Below are 12326 nucleotides of genomic sequence, written 5' to 3' on the forward strand. Positions count from 1 at the left end.
TTGCTGGTTCAGGCTCTGCCTGCACAAACTCTTCACTCCACCCCCCTCTCCCCCAGCAATCAGATTCAGCATCTCCTGAAGGATCCATGCTGGAGTGAATTTGTGCGTCTGGGCAGACATGCACACCAGGGTGGGCTAACCCTTGTGCCAGTCACTGCATGTCTGATTTTGTTTGTTTCTTCTGTACCCAGACCCAGCTACGATGACGGGGAAGGTTCCCTCGTTCTCCCGCAGCTCCACAGTGAGCTCCACTCTGCCCAGCTACGTCGCTCTCTGCCTCACTCTACAGGTTCACAGGCTAGCGTCAGGTAGGAACACTGGCCTCCTCACTGGGTTTGCTGCCTGTTCTCACACAGAGCTCTGCTGCCCTGCAGCTCCTCACACATACAGAGAGAAGTGACCATGTCACCCCTTCCAGGGTCACCCACACTGGACACCCCTGCAGCTCAGGGCACACCCAGAATAGCCCTCCTCCTAACGCTGTCCGATGGACTCCTGCCAGCCAAACCCCTGGGTGAGAACTCCCATTGACTTCAGTGGGGCCTGGATTTCTCCCCTAGATCTGGTGTCTCCACTTCCCTTATGGTCCTTGCTTTAATCTAGCACCAGCCTCCTCTCTGCCCCTTCCTGCTAGTGCGAGAGTGTGTCCCCCCCACTCCCGTGCTCCTCCTGCCACCTGGCACATTCACTGACAAAAACCTTCATTGACGCAGAGTGAGGGTGAAGGGGCTGTTAAAAGGGATGAAGGGCTTGTAAAATGTGACAAGTGCAGGGCTGTTTCTGGGCAGTAGCTCAGTGTAGAACAGGGTTGGTAGCTCCTGTTCAGAGCAGCTCCCCTAAAAACAAGTTTTCTACACTACCCGCTGGATCGGGTCTAGTCTAGACGCAATAAATTGATCCCCGAGCGCTCTCCCGTCGACTCCAGAATTCCAGCGCTGTGAGAGGCACAAGCAGAGTCGATGGGGGAGCGGCGGCAGTCGACTCACTGCCGTGAAGACGCTGCGGTAAGTCGATCTAGGTACGTTGACTTCAGCTACGTTATTCTCATAGCTGAAGTTGACTACCATACATTGATTCCCCCCCCCAGTGTAGACCAGGGCTTAGCAAGGAGAAGGCATTTGACTCTGTGCGACAGTTGTCATATGCCCTGATCCCTGAGTGATGTGCCTTATCTGTGCAGGCAGAGTGCAGGTCTGTGTGAGGTGGTGTATTGGATCATCTCTCAGGAGGGCAGAGTTAAGGTTGCTTTGGCCTGTACCTTAACTTTGTATTTGCTGGTGTTCAGAGCCCTGAGTTTTGCTGAACTGTTTTCTGGAAGGACCTGAAATACCTCTGGGAACCTTAACTTTGCATTAGCAAAGATTTTTGTCTGTGTCTTTCCTAGTTTCTTGAACAGAAAGAGTAGTAGACATTAATGGTCATTTAGGCAGTTGTAGTCCTCACTTAGATTTGCAGTTGATATATGACTGTGGCTAGATAATAACACAAAGCCCTAGCTTTTATATAATAGTTTTGATCAATAGAGCTCAAGGAACTTTATTCATTATCCATTTTACAGATGGGGAAACTGAGGCACAGAGCAGTGAAGAGACTTGCCCAAGATCACCAGCAGGCCAGTGGAAGAGCCAGGAATAGTCCCAGTCCAGTGGTCTCTCCACTAGGCCACAAGGTTGCTATGTCATTCCTCAGCACTCCTTGCCCTGCCTGTACATTTTGTTACAGTGCAATGGGGGTAATGGTTGTGCTTTGAAGGGTTTAGAGTGTGTAGTTGCTAACAGGGCTGGTTCAAGAAATTGGAGACACAGTCCATGTCCCAGCATCTCGACAGTTCCCTGGTGCTTACAGTGACTGTAAGTGTGAGAGAAAACTGCTGAGTCTGACTCCTTCTCCACCCCCTGCCCCACCATCCCTCACAACGTGTAGCCCCCCTTCCCCTCCAACATTCCAGCTCTCCCTCCCCTTCCCTCACCATGAAGCCATTAGTTAGCACTGTCGAAGCCTTTAATATGTAAGATGTTGCTCCTTGCTGTCTCCAGATGGGGTGGACATACCTGCACTAGCTCTGATCAAGGTGTTGTGTCATAAATGGCAGAGTAGACACAGTAGCATGAGAAGCCTCCTTGAATATGTACCTAGGGTCCTGGGCAGGATCATACCTGGGGAGATAGCCCATCCCCCCGCTCACACCAGCACGACTACGCTTTCTCACGCAAGCTCAGTCAAAGCTGGTGGGTGCATGTCTCCCCACACTGGAAATTACACCTCCAGCTCAAAGTGTAGATGTCTCCTCAGTGTTACCAGCTCACAGAACTTTGTCACAAGTCTCATGCTATTTGACGGGTTCTTAAAGCCACAGCTCCCGGAGGCCTGTGATTAGCTGAGAAACTCAGCTTTCATTTTGTTTTAAAGTACGTTTCTGGCCATCTTGGTGAAGATAAATACTTGGAAATGTGACTCAAGTCATCTTTAAAGGTTCAGAAATCAGAAGGCAGAGACCGATTTTATGATTTTTTAAAAAGAAAAGGAGTACTTGTGGCACCTTAGAGACTAACCAATTTATTTGAGCATAAGCTTTCGTGAGCTACAGCTCACTTCATCGGATGCATACTGTGGAAAGTGTAGAAGATCTTTTTATACACACAAAGCATGAAAAAATACCTCCCCCCACCCACTCTCCTGCTGGTAATAGCTTATCTAAAGTGATCACTCTCCTTACAATGTGTATGATAACCAAGGTGGGCCATTTCCAGCACAAATCCAGGGTTTAACAAGAACGTCTGGGGTGGGTGGGGTTGGAAAAAACAAGGGGATATAGGTTACCTTGCATAATGACTTAGCCACTCCCAGTCTCTATTCAAGCCTAAGTTAATTGTATCCAATTTGCATGACCAGAATAAACCAGTCGGAGAACACTTCAATCTCTCTGGTCATGCGATTACAGACATGAAAGTTGCGATATTACAACAGAAAAATTTCAAATCCAGACTCCAGCGAGAGACTGCTGAATTGGAATTCATTTGCAAATTGGATACAATTAACTTAGGCTTGAATAGAGACTGGGAGTAGCTAAGTCATTATGCAAGGTAACCTATTTCCCCTTGTTTTTTCCTATCCCACCCACCCCAGACGTTCTTGTTAAACCCTGAATTTGTGCTGGAAATGGCCCACCTTGATTATCATACACATTGTAAGGAGAGTGATCACTTTAGATAAGCTATTACCAGCAGGAGAGTGGGGTGGGGGGAGGGATTTTTTTCATGCTTTGTGTGTATAAAAAGATCTTCTACACTTTCCACAGTATGCATCCGATGAAGTGAGCTGTAGCTCACAAAAGCTTATGCTCAAATAAATTGGTTAGTCCCTAAGGTGCCACAAGTCCTCCGTTTCTTTTTGCGAATACAGACTAACACGGCTGTTACTCTGAAACCTATGATTTTTTAAAAATCTCTTTATTTTTAAGCCAATCTCATAATTTGGGTGGGGGGCTATCTCCTGATTTTTGAAGACTTCAAAGTTGGCAACTAACATTCCTGTCTGTCTTGGCTCCTCTCCAATTTAATTTTCTTTTTGCCCTGACTCATTTCACAGCACAGTTCACAGTGACTGGACCTGACCATCCAGTCACTGCCTCCCTAGGTGGGGAGGCCGTCCTGCCCTGCCACCTCTCCCCCCAGGATGAGCGCTGAGAACATGGAGGTGGGATGGTTACGATCCCGGGACTCTGCAGTGGTGCACCTGTATCGTGATGGGCAGGATCAGTACGGAGAGCAGATGCTGGAATACCGAGGCAGAACTGAGCTCTTGAAAGACGACATCACCAGTGGGAGAGTTTCCCTGAGAATACGGGATGTCCGACCCTCCGATGATGGGCAGTACAGTTGTTATTTTCAGTCCAGTGCCTCTTACGAAGACGCTTTATTGGAACTGCAGGTGGCAGGTCAGTGACTTGTTCTGATACTTTGACGTCTTCAGCAGGGTAATAAAAGGAGTCAGGGGGGGTCATTGTGAGATGCCACCTGATATGTCTCATTGTAGTGGGGCAGTAGCTCTGCTCTGGTTAAGGTTTATTCTAGCTCACTATTTAACAGCTGTTTTTTCTAAGGGCTCTAAAATCCAGAAACTTACTCCGATTGTTTTGAAATTTTCTGTGACACATTGGAGTCTGGGACAGGGTTAGTGGGCTAAGACTGAGTTCATTGGAGCAAGGAATTAATGAGATACACAAACACCAATAAAAAGTCTGGTGATATGGGCATGTTGTGGTTAGTACCACTTTTTTATGCACACCCGGGGCCAGACAATTTTGTGCACACCTGGGGCCAGACAGCTGGGATTGATCTCGGCTTGTGTCTGGCACCCACAGGGTAACAGTGGTTGATACACAGAGTTCTGTAGCCCAGAGCCTGGTATAAGAAGGGGAGAATTGAGGAATTCCCCCCGCTCCCCAGGACTGGTAAAGGCAGGACCTTTGAAGATGCCAGAGAGACCAGCAAGGGCACATGTCTAGCTAGGTCTGTAACCGTGACATGAGGTTTAGGTCAGGTGCAACGAACACCAGACTGCTGACAATCCCCATGGCGTGGCAAGAAGACACCTCTGTGCACTTCTACTGACACAGCCTACAGACCTCAGCACTGAAATGAGACACATACGTGATCCCTCAAGGTGCATGCACCTCTCCTCATATCGCAGTGACGCTCTGCCAGCCAGCTTGAATTTATCCCTCCCCCAGTCACTTCAGTGATTCCGAACACGGTCTCTGTCATGCCTGTTTGTTGTGGCACCACCCTCACTGAATCATTCCCAGAGCTTATTGCCAGCCCCAGGAGACAGCGTCCAGGTGGCAGGGCTGGGGTGGTGTGTGCCGTTACTTTATATCTCTTGGGTTTTAGGAGTTTAAGTTTAGCCACTCTCTGCATTTTGGAAAGGCACCAGGTCCTGCTGGGCAACCGTAATTCTGCATTGGCAAGTATTTTGTCGGCTTTAGTAACCGAGAGACTTTTTCCATTGGACCATATGAACTGGAACCATAAACTCACTGAACATTAAATCTCACCAAATGAGGGTAAATCCGTCCTCATCATCGTTATACTCCACACCTGAACATAGCTATTATATGAATGTTAGGGGGCTTATTCCTTCACCCACTTACTTCCCTGGTCCTTCTCGCATGAACAGAGAGCAACAATACCCGAAGTCCAAAGGTGCAAACAATTCGATGTTTATTGAGGTGAACTTCCAGCAAGCATGATTCCAGTTTCCTTCCTTAGTGTCCCCCTTCCCAGCTCTGACCCCACAGAGCCTTACACCTGTGTCCCTGTTCCCATTCCTTCCCTTAGCCAAACATGATTCCAATTTCCTCACCCCCATTCCCTGTTCCCATTCCCCCCACCCACACACCCACCCACTTCCTGATTGACTGCAGACTATATAGTAAAACTTGAGTTCTGCTTTGCTATACCTTAACCAATCATTTTCCTGAAATTTAACTAACCAATCCTAACATTTTGTAACATGATTATGTAACCAATTATATCCCACCACCTAAATTAGTTTATACCCAGCAAAATTAATTATATAGCAGACAGGAACAATCACAGAACCAGAGAGAGATTATGCAGACAAACAATAGCAAAGTGGGAACTATAATGACAAGACAATACAGAAGTGAGGATTTCACATTCCAGCTATTGATAAGTGAGTTCTTGCCAGACAGGATGCTATCAAACTAAGTTTCCTTTTACATCTTCTAGGCACTTCTCTTTCTCTGGAGACGATAGGCATTATCAGGACAGGATTGTATTCCTAACAGCCCAATAGCACCTTCTTTCAATGTGACTAGGTTGGAATGTGAGGAGGTGACCCCTCGCTTCCCAGCTTGTGGCTGCCTCTGTTGCTTAGCCAAAGGCCTTAGCCTAAGAACAAGGCCTCAGATTGTCACAGTAAGAGAAGGATCTTACAGTGGCAGACAGGTTTCAGAGTAACAGCCGTGTTAGTCTGTATTCGCAAAAAGAAAAGGAGTACTTGTGGCACCTTAGAGACTAACCAATTTATTTGAGCATGAGCTTTCGTGAGCTACAGCTCACTTCATCGGATGCATACCGTGGAAACTGCAGCAGACTTTATATACACACAGAGAATATGAAACAATACCTCCTCCCACCCCACTGTCCTGCTGGTAATAGCTTATCTAAAGTGATTCTTTCTTTTATACCTCTATAACTAGCCAAGTGTTAAGAATACACCTAAATTCTTAGAGTACAGGCCTTTACAGACAGGCCTGAATATCTATATCCTAACAATGAACGACATACCCTCATATCTCAATGTCTGTACTTTGACCCGTTAACCTTTTACCCCCAATTGGGGATATTGCAGATTATGTATTCCTTACGCCATCTGATCCTAAACCGAACTTCACACCCATTGATAATCTGTATGTTATTCCCTGATAAGCAGAAACTTCTACGCTTAAACTCTGTACCATTTTATTTTTATTTTAGCATCATCTTAATAAAATGTAACTAGAATCGTTGTGGCCGAGATAGAGTCTGTTCTGCAGAGCGGCTCCCGCCAAGAACAGCGTGAACTGGAGCGCAGCAGGGTAACTCCCTTCCCCAGGGCACAGATGGTGGTGGTAGGGCATAGGGGGTCACATGCTCCCCCAGATTTGCTGCCTGGCTTGTAATGAGTATGCTGACATGGACTGAGCTTGCTCAGTAATACTTCTGAAGCCAGCTGCCATCACCCTGACCCCCCCCCGCCCCGCCCCCCACATGCACGCACGATTGACAGGCAAGGGGTGTCCCTGCCTGTTCCAAAACCTCCGGTGTCAACGCACACCCATGGGAATAGTAGAGCAAAGATAGGATGGGGAAATATGTATTTACAGAGGGATGAAGATAGAAGAACAACAGGGAGAAGATGCGGGAGGGAGAAAACACGCTTAGATCCAACACGAGGCCCCACGTGCCCAGTGGTACCACAACATGAAAGCGTAGATGCCAGGCGCTGGGTCCACACTCAGAGTTCAGGGGTCCTGGGCAGAATTCCGGTGCAGCTATGAGACTTGGGTGCTTCTGCTCATCTTCGGCGCCAGTGAACATTCCCCAACAAACGCCTCCAGTGCCCTCTTCTGCCGCTCTCTGCAAACCCCACAGAGCGACCACCTCCCCACTTAACTAGCTAACAGACTCCCTCCTTATTCCCAGTACAGAGTCCCAAGCCCCAGTATCACAGCCCCATACAGCTCTGGGTGACAGGGATCCTGGGACCCGCTCTGGTTTGTCCTTCTCAGGGGAGTCCTACCTGGCACAGTGCTCCTCATGGCTCCCGTCCTGTGATGTCCCCACTTGGCTGCTCTGTCCTTCCTGGGCTTTTGGCAAGTTTTTGGCTACTGTCATTGTGTGAGGGCCTCTCGCTGTAGCCCTCTTGTCCAGATCTACAGACACACACACCCCATCCCTCCCTCTCTCCACTCTCCTCCCCTGGAAGACCCAGCACTTCCTCTGCCCCAGGACAGGTTTGAAGGGGCCGTGCTCTCTAAACCCCAAGGGGGGGTCACAAATATGTTTCCAATTAGCTTTGTAAGTGAAAGTAGTGGAAGAGTTTGGCCTCCCCCTGCCCATCAGTTTAGCAGTGCTCATCTCCTTCCAGAGGCTCTTCTGATTCAACCCTTTGTCCCTGCTGTGCAGTGTGTGTGGTGAGAGGCATTGTCTGTGTTCATCAAAGGGAGAACCAGTCCCTTGTCCCTGCTCAGGAAACTGCAGGATTATGTAGCAGCTCCCCACGATTGGTAGAGAATATGAAGAAAATGCACATAAGCTAGAACAGTAATAAATGAGAGGTCGGGTTGCCTGGTGGATAGTGCAGTGGACTGAGAGTCAAGGGACAGGGGTTCTAGTCCTGCCTTTGCTACTGAGCTGTGCGTGAACTTCGGCAAGTCTCTGTGTCTCTGTTTCCTCTCTCACCCTTTGTCTGTGTTGCCCGTTTAGACTGTAAACTCTGCAGGTCACAGACTGTCTCCTACAATGTGTGTACAGCCATGGGCAGCAGGTATAAGAGACAAGGGAAGGCAATGCCAGATGTGGCCCCGCCCACACTCCATCCCCAGCCCTCCCTCTCCCCACCCCCCCGCCCTGCCCCGCTTCAGCGCAGCTCCCTCCAGTCTCGTGAGGCTGGGGCCGCGGGGCTGCACACCGCTCACCTTCCCCTGCTCCGGGGTCAGGGAGACTGTGGGCGCCTGTCCTTCCCATACTCTGGGACTGGGGAGGCTGGGGCCACATGCAACTCACACGGGAGGACTGGGGGCCTGCCCCTACGGTGCGGGGGCCTTGGCTGCCGTGGGGCCTCTGGCAGAAGGGGCAGGGTTCACCCACTGCCCATGTGTACAGTGCCCAACACACCTGGGCCACAGTCTCAGCTGGGGCCCCTAGTCACTACTGTAAGACAAACAATCATAGCCAATAATTCTGATAAACTTTTACTTAAAACCCTTCCAGACACTCACTCCCATCCACAGCACAATAATTGTTAAATGTGGGTAACCTGAGCAGCCACAACTGGGTATTACACAGAGTTCATTTTATAATCACAACAAGGTCATTCCCTTGTGTAATGTACACGTAACCCACCAAACTTTCGTCCCACAAGCACTCGCTATAATTCCGTGTTACTACAGGGAGAGTGAGAGGGTTCAGTCTGGTCTGACAGTGGAACTCCCACCCGTGAATAACAACAATGAGATAAATACGCATATTTGGACAGTAATGGATGCTCATACTCTGAGTTTTTCCAGTTTGGAATAAAGACACCACAATGGAGTAAAGCTGCCCCAAACTGAAACAATCATTAGGTTCATAAGGGGACAACCTGAGGGTTAACTGAGACTTCTCACGAATCTAGACCCAATCTTATTATTACATCCATACACCAAATATTTTACAAACAGCACCAACAAAATTAGCATCAAACATACAGATTTCTTCAGTACCAAATGGTTCACAGGCCACAAATCCTGCATTTAAAACTTACACTGTTGATTTGGTATTAATGTCACCACACTGCCATGAGCTGAACCAGCAGCAAGCACCCAGTTCTTCTAATAGGCTGGTATCCGTCTCTTTGTGGTTATCTTCTTGCTGCAATCAGTAAAAGCAGACCTGTGAGTATCAGCGCTCAGGGCAGAGATCTTCACCCCCTCTGATGTGGCTGTTGCCCTCTGGGTCTGGCTGAACTAACTGAAGACTTTGGTCCCTTTTTTCTTTATATTGGGAGTGGAATTGGCCCCCACCCTTGGAGATGCCCCTACTAAGCATACTGCAAGGGTTCATAAACTTTTTCTTTTGTTCACCCATGTTACCCGCACACTCTATGACACCCCACCCTTACCCAATTCCTAGGGCTCAACGCATACTGTTCTGTGGGTTTGCGGGGTCTTTTATCCGTTAAAGAGCCTTACACAGTAATATCCTCACCCTCTATTTATTTACAGAATACACATGTTAGGCATACAATGCTATGCTCACCAATCATGATCAGGCAGGCGGTCTTTCCCTGTTGGCCAGGCAAGGTTAGTCTTGTCTGGATTCTGGTTGCTGCCCATCACAGTCATGCAGAGGATTTGTAGTAGCTCTGATCTTGGGCTGTGTCTTACAGGCGAGTTCTTTCTTCTTCTTCCAGGTCTTTTCTTATTCTTATTCTTCTGTTCCTTCTGCTGTTCCTTCTTGGACCCCAGGTTACATAGTGAAATCTGAGTCCTGCTTAGCTGTACCTTAACCAATCATTTTACTAAAATATTACAAAATAATTCTTTGACCAATCTTAACATACTGTGAAACAATTCTTTAACCAATCATACCCCACCACCTTAGTTGATTTAAATCTTGCAAAATTAGTTATGCAACAGACAGAAACAATCAAAGAACCAGACAGAAACCAGACAGATAAACAATAGAGAAGTGGGGACAATAAAGGCAAAACAATAAAGAAGTAGAGGTTTCACACCCACAACTATTGATAAGTGATTTCTTTCCAAACAGAATGGCATCAAGCAAAGTTTTCTTTAAACATCTTAAGAGATTCCTTGCTTATCTGGTGATGGTGGGTACTATTAGGAGAGGATCTCCTCCTTAACAGCCCGATATTACATTGTTTTGATGTAATTTAGATGGAATGTGAGGATGGGACTTTCTGTTTCTTGGCTTATGGCTGCTGCTCTCCTAATGTGGCTGCAGGAAAATGCCTCACACCTTACGCCTGCTAGTCCCCGACTAGCTGGAATCGGTGGACTGTTGAAAAGGAACAGCCACAGAAGCACGGGGGATGGGATGTGTACATATAATTTCCACCATAGGCCCTTTAACCTCAGTTCTTGTCTGTGGCTCTTGGGCATTTCCCATGAGTCTGTTGGACCAAAGCCTTGTGAGTCACACCCCTGCTGGGAGGGGACTCAGTAGCCTGTGCTCTTCTGGTCAAGAATCCCACGCGGAAGGCTCCAGACACCCGGCCCTTCTCTGTCTCTCCTGGGAGGTTGTTTCCCTCTCTAGGCTGGTCTGTGTGAAATTTCCAAACTCCCTGAGGGCCTCTCTGCATACACACTGACTAATGAAATCAGTTTGAATTCACACCTGGTTAAGGTACAAGACTCTTGCTTCAGATTAAGATAATTTTATTTCAGTTTATTTTGTCAATACTAAAAAAGTCCAAGTGTGATCTGGTGTGGGAGGCATGACTTTAACCTAGCATTTCCTTTAGACTGCGGTCCTGGGCAACACAGTACGGGTTAAGGGCTATTGAGAAAAGCTGGACATGCACAAGACCATGGGAGTGGATCTAATGCATCCAAGGGTGCTGAGGGAGTTGGCTGATGTGATTGCAGAGCCATTGTCCATTATCTTTGAAAACTCATGGTGATTGGGGAAGATCCCGGACAATTGGAAAAAGGCAAATATAGTGCCCATCTTTAAAAAAGGGAAGAAAGAGAACCTAGGGAACTACAGACCATTCAGCCTCACTTCAGTCCCTGGCAAAATCATGGAGTAGGTCCTCAAGGAATCCATTTTGAAGCACTTGGAGGGGAGGAAGGTGATCAGGAACAGTCAACATGGATTCACGAAGGACATACCACGCCTGACCAACCAGATTGCCTTCTATGATCAGATAACTGGCATTGTGGATATGGGGAAAGAGGTGAATGTGATATTACTTGACTTTAGCAAAGCTTTTGATATGGTCTCCCACAGTATTCTTGCCAGCAAGTTAAAAAAGTATGGCTTGGATGAATGGACTATAAGGTGGATAGAAAGCTGCTAGATCGTCAGGCTCAACGGGTAGTGATCAATGGCTTGATGTCTAGTTGGCAGCCAGTATCAAGCGGAGTGCCCCAGGGATCGGTTCTGGGGCTGGTCTTGTTCAATGTCTTCATTAATGATCTGGATGATGGGGTGGATTGCACCCTCAGCAAGTTCGCAGATGACACTAAACTGGGAGGGAGAGGTAAATACGCTGGAGGGTAGGGATAGGGTCCAGAGTGACCTAAACAAATTGGAGGATTGGGCCAAAAAAAATCTGATGAGGTTCAACAAAGACAAGTGCAGAGTCCTGCACTTAGGAAGGAAGAATCCCAAGCACTGCTACAGGTTGGGGACTGACTGGCTAAGCAGCAGTTCTCCAGAAAAGGACCTTGGGATTACAGTGGACGAGAAGCTGGATATGAGTCAGCAGTGTGCCCTCGTTGCCAAGAAGGCAAACAGCATATTGGGCTGCATTACTAGGAGCATTGCCAGCAGATCGAGGGATGTGATTATTCCCCTCTATTCAGCACTGGTGAAGCCATATGTGGAATATTGCGTCCAGTTTTGGTCCCCCACTACAGAAAGGATGTGGTCAAATTGGAGAGAGTCCAGTGGAGGGCAACGAAAATTATTAGGGGGCTGGGGCACATGACTTATGAGGAGAGGCTGAGGGAACTGGGCTTATTTAGTCTGCAGAAGAAAAGAGTGAGGGGGGATTTGATAGCAGCCTTCAACTACCTGAAGGGGAGTTCCAAACAGGGGCACCATTTCAGATTTTGGTAGGGGGTGGGGGCGGCTTTAACCAGGATTCCCAAGGCTATATTTTACTGCCTCAGTAGTGCACAGTCACTTCAAAAGTAGCCCAATATATTTATTTAAACATTATTTTTATTAACACTACGGTCTATACCTTTAAAAAGAATCACGAGTTAGAGTATAATTAAACGATGGATGTTAGCAGCATATAGATCATTTTGGCAGCCAAATCATAGAAATTGTTCAGATTGGCTTAGGTTTATGTTCACTGAAGAG

At 47.6% G+C, this 12326-nt stretch overlaps 1 protein-coding gene across 1 annotated transcript in view; it reads left to right on the top strand.

The window, feature by feature from the left end:
* The window catches only part of LOC125621824 (butyrophilin subfamily 1 member A1), a 66709-nt gene that overhangs the window by 15214 nt on the left and 39169 nt on the right, over window positions 1-12326 (top strand). The window contains 3 exon segments of the mRNA XM_075119466.1: window positions 192-308; window positions 3589-3668; window positions 3670-3937. Coding sequence (XP_074975567.1) covers window positions 203-308; window positions 3589-3668; window positions 3670-3937 — 454 coding nt within the window. The 5' untranslated portion in view covers window positions 192-202.

This window comes from Caretta caretta, chromosome 14 (genome assembly GCF_965140235.1).
Source record: "Caretta caretta isolate rCarCar2 chromosome 14, rCarCar1.hap1, whole genome shotgun sequence".
NCBI classification, from domain to species: Eukaryota; Metazoa; Chordata; order Testudines; family Cheloniidae; genus Caretta; species Caretta caretta.